We start from the raw sequence: 16,862 nt of genomic DNA on the forward strand, positions 1-16,862 counted from the left end.
CTGAGAGTTTTTATCATGAATGGGTGTTGAACTTTGTCAAATGCCTTTTCTGCATCAATTGATAAAATCATGTGATTCTTGTCTTTTGTTTTATTTATGTGGTGGATTACGTTAATTTTTTTTTCTAATGTTGAACCATCCCTGCATACCTGGTATGAATCCCACTTGGTCATGGTGAATTATTTTTTTTGGTGTGTTGTTGAATTCTATTGGCTAGAATTTTGTTGAGGATTTTGCATCTACATTCATGAGGGTTATAGGTCTATAATTTTCTTGTGGTATCTTTACCTGGTTTTGGTATCAGGGATATGGTGGCTTCATAGAATGAGTTTGGGAGTATTCCATCCTTTTCTATGCTCTGAAATACCTTTAGTCGTAGTGGTGTTAACTCTTCTCTGAAAGTTTGGTAGAACTCTACAGTGAAGCTGTCCGGACCAGGGCTTTTTTTTACTGGGAGTTTTTTGATTACCTTTTCAATCTCTTTTGTTATGGGTCTATTCAGTTGTTCTGTCTCTGCTTGTGTTAGTTTTGGTAGGTAGTGTGCTTCTAGGAATTCATCCATTTCTTCTAGGTTTTCAAATTTGTTTGAGTATAGTTTTTTATAGTAATCTGATATGATTCTTTCAATTTTAGTTGGGTCTGTTTTAATATCGCCCATCTCATTTCTTATTCGGGTTATCCTTCACCAAAAATGGTGTGTTGAAGTATCCTACTATTATCGTGGAGCTGTCTATCTCACTTTTCAATGCTGAAAGAGTTTGTTTTATGTATCTTGCAGCCCTGTCATTGGGTGCAAAAATATTTAATATGGTTATATCTTCTTGGTGTATTGTCCCTTTAATCATTACATGGTGTCCTTCCTTATCCTTTCTGATGGCTTTAAATTTAAGGTCTATTTTGTCAGAAAGTAATATTGCTACTCCTGCTCTTTTTTGGTTGTTGTTTGCTTGATATATATATTTTTTTGCATCCTTTGAGTTTTAGCGTGTGTCTCTAAGTCTAAGGTGTGTCTCTTGTAGGCAGTATATAGACGGATCTTTTTTTTAAATCCATTCTGCCACTGTCTGTCTCTTTATTGGTGCATTTAGTCCATTTACATTCAGGGTGATTATGGATAGGTATGAATTTAGTGCTATCATTTTGATGTCTTTTTTTGTGTATTGACAGCTTCTTTTTCCCACTTGATTTTATGTGCTGAGTATATTTTCTTTATATATTGTCCTTTCCTCATATTTGTTGTTGTTGATTTTGTTTCTGCTGAGTCTGTATTTTTCCCCTGTATTTTATTTTGATGAGTAGGATAGTTTGTCTCCTTTGTGGTTACCTTATTACTGACCCTAATTTTTCTAAATTTATAACTAACTTTTATTTCTTTGTATTGCTGTATCTTCCTCTCCATATGGAAGGTGTATGATTACATTTCTTAGTCCCTCTTTATTATTTTAATGTTGTCTTCTTTTATATAATAACATCGCCATTACCCTGTGTTGGGTTTTTTTTATCTTTTTTTTTTTTTGGATATCCCTCTCTGGGTTGACTTCTGGTTGCTCTGCCCAGTGGTCTAGTCTTGGGTCGATACCTGAGATTATTGGTTTTCTAACCAAAGAACTCCCTTTAGTATTTCTTGTAGTTTTGGTTTGGTTTTTATGAATTCCCTCAACTTGTGTTTATCTGGAAATGTCTTAATTTCATGTTCATATTTAACAGACAGTTTTGATGGATATATGATTCTTGGCAGGCCATTTTTTTCCTTCAATTTTTTAAATATGTCATCCCATTGCCTTCTTGCCTGCGTGGTTTCTGCCGAGTAGTCCAAGTTTATTCTTATTGGCTCTCCTTTGTAGGTGACTTTTCTTTTATCCCTCGCTGCTCTTATAATTGTCTCTTTATCTTTGGTTTTGGCAAGCTTGATTGTAATATGTCTTGGTGATTTTCTGTGAAGATCTACCTTATGTGGAGTTTGATGAGCATCTTGGATAGATATCTTCTCATCTTTCACAATATCAGGGAAGTTTTCTGCCAACAAATCCTCAACAAGTCTCTCTGTATTTTCTGTTATCCCTCCTTGTTCTGGTACTCCAATCACTGGTAGGTTATTTCTCTTGATAGAGTCCCACATGATTCTTAAGGTTTCTTCATTTTTTAAAATTCTTTTATCTGATTTTTCTTCAAATATATCAGTGCCAAGTGATTTATCTTCGAGTTCAGAAATTCTAGCTTCTACTTGCTCAATTCTGCTCCTCTGACTTTTTATGGAGTTATCTAATTCTGTAATTTTATTGTTAATCTTCTGAATTCCTGATTGCTGTCTGTCTATGGATTTTTCCAGCTTATTAAACTTTTCATTATGTTCCTGAATGATCTTTCTGAGTTGTTCAGTTGCTTTATCTGTGTGTTCCTTGGCTTGTTCTGCATATTGCCTCATTTCCTTCCTGATGTCTTGAAGGGTTCTGTATATTAAACTTTTGTATTCTGCATCTGGTAATTCCAGGAATGCCCTTTCATCTAAAAGATCCCTGGATTCTTTGTTTTGTAAGCCTGTTGAGGTGGTCATGGCCTGTTTCTTTATGTGACTTGATATCGACTCTTGTCTCCGAGCCATCTGTAAGTTATTGTATTAGTTTATACTTGCTTACTGTGTCGTAGCTGCTTGCTTTGTTTTATTTTGGTATACCCCTATGGGTTGCTTGAGTGAGCTAGCTTGATTATTTTCACCTTTGGAGCTCTGGTGTCCTGTCCCCAGCTGGCTAGAGCTGTTATCAGCTATATCAGTCTAGGAGTCTAATCAGTTTTCTTATATGAATTCACCTCAGGTTTCCAGGTAGCTGATATCAAGTCTGTGGTACAGGCTCTGTCCTGCAGTCTTAGAGGGGCAGGGGTGATTGGCGTATATACCAGTATATGATTGCCGCAGGGCGTCACACTCTGAATGAGGCAGGGGGCTGAGATCCGACCCCCAAGTGTCTCTGAGGAAAATGTGTCTCTGTTCCCTACTGCATGCTGGTGGGTGGGCTCTGCAGAGGGACCATGGGCACCCCCAAAGTTTTTGTTGTAAGGACTGGGAGGTACCAGTTATACCTGGATTCCTGTCGCAGGTGGCTGGGCGACCCAAGTGGAGCCACCAGTCCTTAGGTCCTTGTTGTGGGTAGGTGAGGACCTTGTTTAATAGGCAAAGCAATGTCAAACATCAAACACCCACCTCTCCACCACACCGCTGAAATGGTTGGAGTTTGCCAACAAGGGCCTATTCTCCCGAAATAGGCCCATACAGGTCCATGCAGAAGGGAAAGGTGCTCAAGGTCCACGGACGGTTTATGCCTGGACAGGAGCTGCTTCTATACTGAGCTCCCTCAGTTAATGGAGCTAGCAAATTATCTTTTCCCCCCAGTCGCAAATTTTTTCCTTCCCCAAGGCTGGGAGGACGGCTCCAGGTGCTCACCAGGGTCTATCTCAGGCCTGGGGATTCAGCCACTGAAGCTGGGTTTGGGGTGGGGGGGGTGCGGTAAAATATACACAAGTACTTAGCTTTTGCCGAGAGTGCCCTTCTGCTCAGGTTCTGGAGGTGCGAGTGGGCTGTGTGGCTGGCTGCTTCTCCCTGAGGAAACTGCGGCCAAACGCTAGGACCAGCCCACCGCCACCGCTGCTGCAGCTCCAGGAACGGTGCCCAAGGGCTCCCCACGATTCAGGTCTGGTAACTCCTCTCCGCTTCTGAACGGTCTCTTCCTTCCCCTGCCCCTCAGTTCGTTGTCTAAGCTTGCCTTTGATGCTCAGGGCTCCCAGCTTGTCACAAATATACTCATTTCCCTTGTTTTTTTGGGTCTTTGTTGTAAAGAGGGCTCGACGGAAGCATCTGTCTATTCCACCATCTTGGCTCCGCCTCTAGATGCCTAAAATTTAATTTCAACCTTTTCTGAAGCTTCAGCAGAAGGTGCCAGCCTCACCTCTCAAAGACTCCTGTGTCTACTCCAGGACTCATGGTGATTGTAACTGCCAGAATTCATCTGCTCAGACCAGTACTTTTTTCTAACTGATCCCATCACATTGAATTACAGCCATGAGAGAACACTTGAGTGAACCGAACAAGTGTCTGGGATAATTCTATCCTTGTCAGCCGTCTCCTAGGAGCACAGGCTGATCTACTAGCTCTTCCAGATGTCTGTGATTGTGCTGTGATTAGGGACTGTGAGTCTTGGGGTGGGAACCAATGTCACATTGCATTATCCGCCCTCCAAACAATGGCTCACTCACATGTTCCAGCCCAGAAAGGCCTGGCCTGGCTTCCAACAGGGCTGTGAGGGGACGCTGCTGTTTTCAGGAGAAAGGAAAGAAGAAAGTGACAGTCACACACACAGCCAGAGTGGCTCCTGCTCCTTAGCAGTGCAGATCTCCTAAATAAACATGACCTGCCAGTCCTGACTGTGAAGTGAGAATCCCACTTCTGAAATCCCTTTGGAATTATACTTAATTGGCAGCCGCCTCTAATAGCCTCTTTATAGTTCTCTACATCTGGGTGAACTTCAGCTATCAAGAACTACATTCTGTTTACCATTAATTTTGATTTTGTTTAGCAGATGTTTTCTAGATCTCACATTTGCCTGCATAATCTGTCTTGGTATAATGTGAAGTGGCTGACTCTCTTCGATGAAACGGATTAATAAACTCCTAGGTTCTTTTGATGCAACTCCTTTAATGGCTGCAGATGTAGAGAACTTAAAAGCCATCCAGACCTGACAGTGCCCAGGGTAATGGGCCCCTTTCAATTCAAGACTACCGTCTGGGGAGAGAGATGGTATTTCCTGCCCAACCCACTCTCACTTAAACACAGCGGAGCTGTGTTTGTTCTCCTAAGGTGGTTGCTGAGCTGAAAAAACTAGGAGTGGCATCTGTCTCCTTCCACTCCTGACCTCATAGAAATTGGCTCTATTTGGGTAGTGCTGGGAAACTAAATTGCACCTCCTTGCCCCAGGCTGCAGGAGTCCCTAAATGGTGCAAACAGTAAGTGGTGGTTTGAACTTATCTAGAAGTGCCTTGGAAGAAAGACCTGGTGATCTAATTCCAAAAGGTCATAGCTGTGAAAATCCTGTGGAGCCCAGTTCTATTCTGCAACATGTGGGGTTGCTATGAGTCAGAATCACCTTGATGACAGCTGGTTTTATTATTTTATTTATTTATTTTTTTGACCCTGGGCTGAATGGGAAGTGGACTGCAGTAGGCTGGCTGCATATTCCATTTGAGTACAACAGTTTGGTACCTTGTTCTCATCATATCCAATTGGTAGCCAGTAGAATCCCACCTCTCCACTTACCCGCAGTATGACTTTGGGTAAATCGCTCAACCTCATATGAAAAAAAAAAAAAAAAAAAGGAACTTAATAGTATAGACTGTGTTAGAACCAGGGCTTCGAACTGGTTTGAACTGGTTCATTCATGGCTGATGAAGCAAAACTGAAACAGACCTGAATTTTTACTATTTGGGTGGTCCAGAACTATAATTGGAATGGGAAAAATTAAGGGTCAAAGCCCTGGAATGGGTGACTTGGAAGAGGCATAGTGAGCCCTTTCAGGTACCTGATGCTTGAGATTGGATTATTGCCAGGAATGAGGAGAACCACACACCTTCAAAGCAGCAAGGTTGGCCTCCATCTTTGAGTAGGTCATTGCCACTTCTGACTCTGTACAAAATCTGACTGACAAGAGACTTTGTGGCTATGTGTCTTAGTTATGTAGTGCTGCTATAACAGAAATATCACAAATGGAAGGCTTTACCATAGATAAATTTATTCTCTCACAGTTTAGAAGGCTAGAAGTCTGAAAGCCTCAGGGAAGGGCTTTCTCTTTCTGTTGGTTCTGTGGGAAGGTCCTTGTCATCAATCTTCCCCGGTCGAGGAGCTTCTCAGCTCCAGGGACCCCAGGTCGAAAGGATGCGCTATTCTCCTGGCTCTTGTTTCTTGGTGATATGAGGCCCTCCTATCTCTTTTATATCTCAAAATCGATTGACTCAAGACACAATCTAATCTTGTAGATTGAGTCCTATCTCATTAACATCATAGAGGTAGGATTTACAACCAGAAAATCACATCAGATGACAAAATGGTAAACAATCACACAGTACTGGGAATCATGGCCTAGCCATACTGATACACATTTTGGGGGGACACAATTCAATCCTTAACACTATGCAACGCGTATGCTGCCCTTGTTTTCTAAGAGGGAGATTAAGTTTCTAGCAAGGCTTCTACCCGTAATTTTTCCCATTCTGGTTAGTGTTCTAATTCACGCACATTTAAAAAATTCGGGTCGTTTCCAGTGTCACTTCCTTGGCCATGATTGAAGCAGGTGGAACCATTTCCAAGCTCTGTTTAAAACTCTGCTGTAGAAACCCAGCTTGTACTGCCTTAAGCCTGGAAGGCTTATGAAACTGCAGAGTCCAAGGCCCAGGGTGGATCTGGCTTCAAGAACAGCTGATGCAGGAGCTCTCTCATATCCTCCCTTTCCTTCTTTCTCTTGGCCTGTTGGCCTCCTCCACGCAGCCTAGCAGGGTGGCCATGAGCAGCTCCAGCTATGGACTAAGACAGCCTGAGTGAACCTGGGTTCTTACTCCTGCCCCTGCGCATGATCTTCCTTGCTCTCAGGCCTTCCAGACTCTGGGTATGTGCTCTTGCTTTCTTTCCCCTGGCTGACTTTATATTCTCTAGTGATTAGTGATTTGGAAGAAATATAGGTTAGAAAGTCGTGCAAAGTTCAGGGCTGATAAGAGGAGCCACCAGCGCTGCTGGTGGTGTGTGACTCCTCCCCCAGGCCCATAGCACCTCTCACCTGGTGGCTGTAGCCTGTCCTCTAGGGGCATCTCTGTGCCTGTTGTGTAGGTACATGTCCTGAGAGAGCAGGGATCAAGTCTCTCCATTTCTCATAGAAGTGAAATCTCAGGTATAGTGGCTTACAGGTTGTTTGGCTGTAGACCACACAGCTCTGGGATGCCTTGTGCTCGTTCCCACCAGTGCTGGTGGAAGGCCCACTCTCCTTAACAGTGGTCCTCAAAGAGGCACTGTGCTCTTTCTAACAACTTGTGGGTCTGTCTGCTAAAGAGTGCTTGAAAGATGCTCATGCAGATGATCTAAAATCTCTGTGGTTGTGACAGAAAAGCTGTAGGGCCTTGGTAAGTTGGGCGGGGTATTGGACCCCTGTGTCCTGACTGGTGCTTGACAAGAAGTCTCCTTGGGGTTTGTCATCTACAAAATGTAGCCATGAGTCCCTGTCTGGAATTTTTAAGGTTCTCATTCTCAAAGAGGTCATGATACCCAAAATGGTATAAATAGATAGCCGTCATCGAGTAAATCTGACTTATTGTCACCTCAGAATACAACATACTGAAATGTTGCCAGTCCTGCATCTTGATCTCTGGCATGTTCAAGTCCATCATTGTGGCTAGTATGGTATTCCATCTCACTGCGGGTCTCCTTCACCCACACTGGCCCTGTACTTCACAAAACATGATGCCCCCCTTCAGCAACTGATCACTTCTGATGATGTGTCCAAAACAAGTGAGTTGGGCAATGTTTTGTTGTGATCCATAGGTTTTCACTGGCTAATTTTTAGAAATAGATCTCCAGGCCTTTCTTCCTACTTTGTCTTAGTCTAGAAGTTCCGCTGAAACCTGTCTACCATGGGTGACCCTGTTGGTATTCGAAATACTGGTGGCATAGCTTCTAGCATCATAGCAATATGCAAGCCATCACAGTATGACAAACTAATGGAAAGGTGGTAGCCAAAAGGGTATGAACCACTGCCATCCCAAGGACTAGGTGAGCTCTTCCATGGCCCTGAAGTGTACTTCACCCATCCCTCAAGGCCCTAGGTTGGGAGGGGGTGACATTCCCGCTGGGCCTGCCCAGGAAGCTGCCGCTCTGAGACCCCTGCTGGAGTTAAGTTGCCATTTGTCATCTGCACTCCTTACCTGGCCCCAAAGCCCAAGGAGTTTCTCTGCTTTTCAGGAGCTCTTGAAATTATCTTCTTATATAAACAGCGAGGCTCTTTTCAAACCTCGTTAAGCCATTTGCCCCAGCAATATTAATATGCCATCAGCAAGTGTCCAGGGTTAATTATCTGTGACGTAAAAATCATTTGTTGCTGTCTGTTTTGTCTCATTGCTGCTCAGCAGTCTTTCTTTATTAGGAAATGAGGTACAGAATCCAACTGACCGTTATATTTTAATTCTTTTCTTGCCATCAGAGTTAGTTCATCTCTCAAAATTCTTTTTAAAAAGGCCTTCTCATTTTTTTCAGATCGTATTACCTCTTAACAAACCTTTAATCTCTCTGCCTCAGAGGAGGCAGAGGCAAAACTGGAAATAACCTGCAAGGTGCGTCAGCTCATCTACACTAGTGAGAACAGTCAGTGCTTCCTCCCTGCTGACTTGTGCCACGGCCTCACTCACTTCTGGGTGTTCCCTCCTGCTGAACCCTCCTTCCATTTCTCTCTAGTGTGTATCTTCTGGGCTGCACGCCCTGGTGGTCCTGGGGAGCCATTGCGGATCAGGCAGCCGGGCTTGGGAAATCCTGCACATCACAACCCACCTGTGGTTTTTAAAAACCAAACCAGTTGCCATCAAGTTGATTCCAACTCATGGCAACCCCGTGTGTATCAGAGTAGGTGCTCCATAAGATTTTCAATGGCTGACTTTTTGGAAGTAGGTCTCCAGGCCTTTCTTCCTAGTCGCCTCTGGGTTTACTCGAACCTCCAGCCTTTCAGATGGCAGCCGAGTGCATTAACTGTTTGCATCACCCAGGAGTTCCCAGTGGTTCTTTGCAGACTCCTGACTGGTTATACTGCCTCTTAGCCAGGACTACCATTGGGGTCTAAGAAATGTTTCAGGGCCTGTGTGAAGAAGTCCTTTTGCAAAACATCGCATTTCTGCAAAGGGAAGATTAGCTTGCCTTGAGCTCTCCAGAAAGTCAGGGAACATGTGCCACATAAATTATTTCAGACCACCACTGACTCTCTGGGAAGTAGACAGTGACCCACAGCCTTCCAGGACAAGGGTACAGCCAGCAGTGGGGTAGTCTGAACCAGGCGTCTGAGTGTGATCAGCATGGTTGGATGGTGCATGATGCTATGTACCTGTGTACCTAGGCCAGTGATTGTCCACCTGTCCATTCTCTGGAGACCACCGCCCCTCAGCTCTCCTCTTATCCCTCCAGGGTCTCTAAAGCTACCTCTGAAAACTTAGTTTGACACTATTTCTAATGGAGAAATAACTCTTGTGAGTACAATTCTCATTATATATTTTTTTCTTTTAATGTTTATTGGGTGCTAACTGAAGTATACTTGGGTGTACAGTGGTGACAAGGAGTGGCCCTGCCCTCATGGAGCACACAGTCGAATGAGTGTGAAGGTCAGTGAAGTGTAGTCAGCCCAGAAGATGTATGAGTGTCCTGTAGACACAAAGGCCACCTGGCTGTACCTGCACCATGGCCAGGCACCTCAAGGGGGTCAGCAATAGAGTACATGAGTACTTGTGTAACGTGAACCGACCTCAGGGCCTGGAAGACAACTCATCGAGTGTTCTGCTCAGGGTTAGGTCTCAGGGTCTTTTCTCCAAAGGATGGTTCTCTTGGCAGAGGACATCCTTTTGGCCCTAATGACATGCCATATCAGTAGGGCCTTACCAAGCATGACGTCCTTCTCCAGGAACTATTCCCTCCTGAAAACATGTCCAAAGTATGTGATTTCAACTTTAACCTAAAGGTCATAGAAGCTTATAATGGAGTGGGAATTTGAACCCATATCCTCGATAACAAATACAGAGCACTTTTCATCACAGCTGTCTCCAGGGATGGGGTCTCCTGTTCTTTGACTGCCATCCCCTATGGTAGAGGCAGGAGTGACCTGGCGGGGCACATCAAGTATATTCTGGTCAAAGCTGTGAGGTGTTGATGTTCATTTTGGACCTCAAACACATTCTTCTTTCTTCAGCTCTTCAGCCAAAGAACACAAGGGCCAAAAGTGAATGAACCACTTCCTCCCCTCATGCTGATGAAACTCCTCAGGTGCTTTTATTTTCCAGTTTTTATGAGAAAGCCCCTTCTTTCTTGGGAAGAGGATGATGGTGGCTAACGGGGCTGGCTGGCAGGAGGTAGGGAAACTGGGCCCTACATCCAACCAGAGTTGTTCAGGAGCCACTCTTTAACGAGCATTTTTTTGTTTTTCCATACATCCTAGACATTTCAGGTCAAAAGGCTTGCTGCACTCATTTAATATAAACCCCTTAGGTTGGAAAAGTCCTTTATGGGGACCTCTTCACATTCAGTGTCTCATTTAATTACGATAAATATCCACTGAGGCAGGCATACAAACAAAAAGGGGGAGACTTTTTGAACTCTAAGAAATTGATCAAAGAATTAAAAATGGCAAGAGATCGTTCAGGGAAACACATTCTTTGTGGAAATTCAAGGTCTCTGGGTGGCCGGCACAAACAGTAAAGTGCCCCACTAGTAGACAAAAGGTTGGCAGTTTGAACTCACCCCGAGACACCTCAAGACAATTCTGGGGATCTGCTTGTGGAAGGTCATAGCCTTGAAAACCCCATGGAGCAGCTCTCTCTGCGCACATGGGGTTACCATGAGTTGGAATTGACTCGACGGCAACCAACAGCAACCACAATGGAAATTTAACAATGTTTGTATTATTCCGACTAAGATGTTAAAAAATGTGACCTGGAATCATCCCGCAGGTTGAAGTGCCTGCAGATTAGATGTCGTTCCTGGTGCCCCTGGACCTTGGTGCTCAGCTGCATGGGACCCTGGTGGGGCCCTGAGCCTCGCTGATAGGGAGCTGGCCCTGCCACGGCCGGAGAGAAGCAGAGACCTCCAAGTTCAGAAGAAATGGGTCTTAAAAAAATCACAGGTCTGGAAAATGAGTTGTGGGAGCAAAAATACATTTCAATCTGTTTGTTTCCTAATTTTAGCAGTTATTTGCTCTCCCTTTTTCTGGAAGCAGTACTCACTCACATCCAGCTGTTTGGCTGCTTCATTTGAATTTTTAACATTTGTGTGAGTCACTGAATATTTGGACCCAAAACGGCAGTCCTGTGGCTAAGAGGAGATGTTTATCTGATAGGGTCAGATCTAATCGCATGCTTAGAAACTTCAGCTGAAAATAAAATGAGTTGAGCAGCATGTAGCAAGCGTAATGAGTGCCCAGGGGCAATCTTTAAACCGTGCCCCCTCCCACGCCAAATTTCAAGAGGAATAAATGTTAATAGTGACGTTGAAACGGAGAAGCTGTACCTATGGCCCATGAGCGATTTCCTGCAGTGCCTGCGTCCTGGGCCCTGGGTGGCAGGCAGGCTGACAGGTGGGCTTCAGGGGCGCTTGGGCAAGGCAGTGGGGTGAGTGGTGCCTCCAGGTTGGTGAATCATTGTCACAGATACCGAGCGCCACGGAAGCAGAGGCTAAGCCGAATCATGGCTGAAGGAGACATGAACTTTTTGGAGCAACTCAAGTCCTCCATGGTTTGTTCTTGGACATATCTCTGATCCATGTGGTGTTACCCCTCTGACAGTCTCACCCTGTGTGGTCTGCACCACCTCACCCCCTAGTGACACCACTGGTGCCCCCTTGAACTTGCGCCTGGGGGCGAGTGCCCTCCTCTTTCTCCCCTCTCACGCTTCTAGAGTTGAGGGGTTTTTTTGTTTTGTTTTAAGATAGCAGGTCTGTAAGGCTGTGCTAGCATATCATTTTCCTTCTTTATACAGAATTTAAAATAATAACATCTTCTATTTCGATAGTGTTACCAGACTGCTTTTTGCTCTCAAAGAGCTTTCTCGTTTAACACTTTCAAGAAAAATATAGCTATAGTGAGTTAGCTCTAGTGAAGATATTACCATTTGCATTTGACAGATGAGGAAACTGATACTCAGAGATAGCAAGGGACTTGCCCCAGGTCACACAGCTAATTGTGGCAGAGCCGGAAATATGACTGTTAGTTCTATCCACCAGGCTCCCTTTCTAAAAATGAGTTTATGGCAGAAGTTTTCAAATTAAAACCCAAGAAGATAGCACAGCATTTTTAGTCCTGTTTTGGTTCTTTCAAAAAGAAATTATTCTGAAGACAACTTTACTCTCATCTGTCAGTGTAATGATTCCATACCTCAGGGATCCAGAATATTCTAAATGTGTGTGGAGGCAACGGTAAAAGTTAATCATTTCACAGTACCTGTCTGTGCTGAGGTTTAATTATCACTTGACATATTTCATGGTTTAAAATGATGACAGTTTAGAATAGAGCCAGGGAGAACCAGAAAATCCATTCATTACCCTGTGTCGGGTGCTGTATTACAGTAACCCCTAAAATACAGAGCTCCCCAGACAGAAGGTTCTGCAGCATTTTCTGATAGCTACAGATGTCCCTGTAACTGAAACCCAAAACTGGGGACTCCGTTCTGACCCTGCTGTAATCATCCAAGGGGAGTCTGGATGAATCTAGCAGTGTGTTTTGATTCTCACATCAAATTCCAGATGCTAACCTCCTGACTCTCTCCCAAGTCCAAATCTCGGGCTGGTCTGCTGCAGAATTTCTAATGAACAAAATAATTCATCGCGAAGTGTGCTCCGAATGAATGAGTAAAAGCTATTTAAACTCCAAGGAATGACAAATATTTCTCTTACAAAATTGTGTGCCTTTCCGAGATGAGAAGGTTGAGAAGCTGTTTGTTTATTTTACATAATAAGTTCAGCACCATCTGTTCAGGAAATAATTAAATAACTGCTGCTTTCCATGAAACTTCTGGAAGTGGGGCTGTCCAGAGCTGACCCATCAGTCCAAAATTCACATTTCGGTTTGGAGAGTCCTAGGAGAAGGAGCAGATGAAGCCATCTCAGAAATGCAAATGCTGTTTGACATCTATCAGCTCAGTGCTTACCCACTGCTGACAGCAAGATCCATTAGGAACACTGTGTCATGGATCAGAGACACTTGGAGTAGAGTGAGAGAGAGACCACCCACAACTGAGCCCCACTTAGATGATCTGAGAGAGAGCTGGATGCACCCAACACTCTGGTCCAGCCCCCAGCCCTCACCCCAGCCTTACTCCCTGGGTTTCCAAGGCCAGTCACAGCCATTTTTCATGGATGCAACACATCCCTGACCCCCCACGTAGCCTGCCTGAATGCTTTGCATGGTGGTGACTGTGCCCTCCTTGGAATGGCCGCCTCACGTCTTGGCTCTGCCATTCATGGGATCATCTAACTCCAAATCTGGAAGAGCCCTGCAGTTGCTGTTGTTGGTAGTTGCTGTTGAGTCGATTCTGACCCATGATGACTCCACATCTGCAGAGTAGAACTGCTCCGTAGGGTTTTCAAGGCTGCGACCTTTCAGAAGCAGACTACCAGACCTGTCTTTTGAGGTGCCTCAGGTGGGTTTGAACGGTACTTACTTTTACAGGTAAAGAAACAGGCTTGGACAGGTGACGTGACTTGTCTGAGGTCCCATAGCTAGTGAGTAGTAGAGGCAAGATGTGAGGACATGCGGACATGTGTGGCCAGCATTCTCAGACCCCAGGGCCCTCTGTGATGGTTTTTCTTCCTATATCCACACCAGGTGGCACAGTGTCCGACATAAACTTAGATACTCAGCTACCATTTCCCAGTGATGGAGACTCTGGCTAATGGAGTTTTCTAGCTCCCTGTTTTGGCTCTTGTTTGAAATATTTTGTTTTCCTATCTCAGGGTGAGGTGGGGTGTCAGGGCCAAATGACAGGGGAGCACATGATAACTGCCTTTATTAAAGCTCCCATCAAAGCCACGTGCTTTGCTTAATTAATTTATTTTAACTCACAACAATCTGATGTGGCCAGATAGTGTGTGTGATCATCTGTTTTACCAGTGAGAAAACACAGACTCTGAAAGGATTAGCCATTTGGTTGGCTGGGTGTGTCAGTTAGTGGGAGGTCCGTGCCTGGACCCTCACTGCAACTGAATATTCAGTCCTTTGTGATGGGGTGTCTCTGTGTCTTCTTGTTCCTTCCTTAGTATCCTTGTCTTGAGGACTCTCAACTCTAAGGCATGTTTGCCAGACCATTCCTAAATAGTCTGCCCTTGAAAGGCTTAGGAAGAGCAGGCACCTCCATGGCTGTGCCAGTGGGAGTGGGAACAGTGCAGAGGATGCAAGAAAACAGGAAAAAGGGACATCTGAGGCCAGACACAGTGAAGCTGGAACAGAGCTCAGGCTGGTGGTCTTGGATTCTGGACTTCTTCCCTCTTGATACAGACAGTAAGCTACAGGCACCACCAGGCTCTCTTTAACACCCTCTGGAGGCCAGAGGGAGGATTTTGTTTTGCAGGCAAAGAAACCAGATGATGGAGACTGAATGGCCCCTCTGGTTAAAGCCTAGGGAACTGCAAGAGCTTTTGCCCAAGGGCTGCATCACCCTGCATCTCACAGACTGTGGGAATTCTGAGGTCCTGCTTCCCATGTTCAAACACAGGAAAAACTTCTGCCTGCGCATACTTTTCCTGCCTTCTGGCTAATGACTAAAGCCCCACCATTAATGCTTCATTCCGTTTTTCCTCGTGAACACCCCCAAATCCTTTTTGCAACCTGAACTGCCACCGAGCTACATTATGCCCTATCTGTGGGCTCACCAAGCCTGTCTGCCTCTTAGTAAGAAAATCAAACCCAGGCTTCTTGTACAAGCTCTGAGCCTGAGCTCTGTTGCCAAATTGTTGTAAGTGACAGATCTCAAACTGGAGACCCACAGGCCAGATTCAGCCTGCAGCTGTGTTTTGTCAGACTTACATAGTGTTGACCTGCAGATGTTATTTGTTTCTTTTCGTTGTAATGAGTTGCCACCATTTAATAACAAGGAAGTTTTATGTATAGATCCACATTTGGAGATTATCCTGGAAAGTGAAATGCTTTGGTAATATGGGTCCACATGGCCCCATGGCTGCAGCAAGCTGGCATGACAGCAGCCATGTCTTCAGAGAGTACCCGTGCTCTCCGATTTGCCACAGTCCACACCACTCCCTAACGTCCCTGATACTGAGACCAAGGGTCAGATACAGTTCTGAAAACTAAATATGACCAAGTTAGAATCCCAGAGGTACCACACTCATTAAATTACCTGCTTGCTCTCCGTAGGCATTTGAGTTTTCAATGTCTGTTTTGGACTCAGGTATTGAACTTGTTCATCACAGCAGAGTGGAGCCAGAGAGTTAGGAGGCGGGGTGGGGGGTGGGGAATGGTGAGGAATTTGGTGTAAAGCCTGAAGCAACCCTTACCTACTCAGCCCAGCTTGAGAATCTCTGGTAATGCTGATGTCTAGAAGTGAGCCCTTGGTTTAGACAGTTAAAACTTCCATTATACTATCTTATACTTTTCTGATGTTTATGCCTTGGTCTGTAAACATTCACTCTAGAATCTAAGTTTGCAAGCAAGCTTCCATCCTGGTAATTAATACTTGCGCCTCTTCATGTAAGTTATGTCTTTAAAATGGATCAGTTGCTTTAAGCGTTTAAACGACATTCCGTGTCTATTGTAAAGTAATTACTTTCCTAAGATATTTTCAACAGATACTTTGTTACATCTAAATATACATTTGTACTCAGTAGACCAGAATAGTCCTGATTTATATATTTTGGTCCACTGGGTTTAAAAAAAAAAAAAAGACACTTTTAAAGTATTTATTTTTTAATCAATGTGTTTATCCCAAAGATACTCTGGAGTCAGTCACATGGTTCAAGAAAAATAATAAACATGACATGTGCTCTGAGCTAATTTAGAGTTTAATGAAAGATGACATCTCAGCCTGAGAGTGAGCGTGGCTAACTTTTAATCTGGGCTCAGACGTGTCCTAGAGCTTGGAGGAGCTTATTAACTCCCTCTGTGTCATTTTCATAATGAGCAAAATTCAGATGATAAAACAGTTACTGCCCTTGTGTGGTGAGAATTAATGCTTGCTGAGTAGCAAGTATTGTTTTAATAAGATAGCCTTAACTGTTTGCTTTGTACATTTTCCACTTTATTATTTCTCTTGCTTCTGTAATTGGTAGTTATTGGGTTCTCATTTCTTTATCAGTTATTTTATTTAAAAAAAAAAATCTTTTGATTTATCCTCTCTCTCACACTGGCTTTTCCCAAAATGTCATTAGCAGAGGCACGAAGCTGAGAACACTGCTTGCCTCAGACAGAGTTGGTGGAGCTGCCAGCAGCTTCTCATGGCTTTCCCCTGGTTTTCAGGACTACTGAGTCCCAATTTATTGACTGCTGTGCTGTGAAAGGACTTATAAGAAGCCCAGGAGGTTTATTAGAAAAGCATCAGAAGTCACAGCGGGCGGGTGGGATGATCAGGGTCTCGGTGAGGACTCTGAGCTCTTCTTAGGAGAGAAGAGGAGAAAATGTTCCCATTCAGCTTGGGGCAGGCATCGCAAGTGTCCAATGGCCATATACATAGCACCTATATGGAAGGACAAGAAAGTCATCACTGCATGGTGCAGAGAAGCCCAAATCCAGTCTACCTATAAACTGGCCCCTCTACAACACTTCTCCAGCACCTGTCTGTCACTTTATTGTACTGTGGTGGTTCATGTGTTGCTGTGATGCTGGAAGCTATGCTACCAGTATTTCGAATACCAGCAGGGCCACCCATGGTGGGCAGGTTTCAGTGGAGCTTCCAGTCTAATAAGACAGACTAGGAAGAAAGGCCTGGTGATCTACTTCTGAAAATCAGCCAATGAAAACCCTATGAATCACAGCAGAACATTGTCTGACTTTCTTGCTTTGAACACAGAAGCAGGTGGGATCAAATCGCTAGAAGAGGACATCATGTTTGGTGAAGTGGAGGACCAATGAGAGTATGGGAGGCCC

At 44.3% G+C, this 16,862-nt stretch overlaps 1 protein-coding gene across 1 annotated transcript in view; it reads left to right on the forward strand.

Moving 5' to 3' along the window:
- Positions 1-16,862, forward strand: part of FSTL4 (follistatin like 4) — a 486,914-nt gene that overhangs the window by 62,154 nt on the left and 407,898 nt on the right. Inside the window, exon 3 of the mRNA XM_003405014.3 lies at positions 8,698-8,710. Within this exon, the coding sequence (XP_003405062.1) occupies positions 8,698-8,710 (13 nt within the window). The remainder of the gene's footprint in view (positions 1-8,697; positions 8,711-16,862) is intronic.

This window comes from Loxodonta africana, chromosome 2, assembly GCF_030014295.1.
Source record: "Loxodonta africana isolate mLoxAfr1 chromosome 2, mLoxAfr1.hap2, whole genome shotgun sequence".
In the NCBI taxonomy this organism is placed as follows: domain Eukaryota; kingdom Metazoa; phylum Chordata; class Mammalia; order Proboscidea; family Elephantidae; genus Loxodonta; species Loxodonta africana.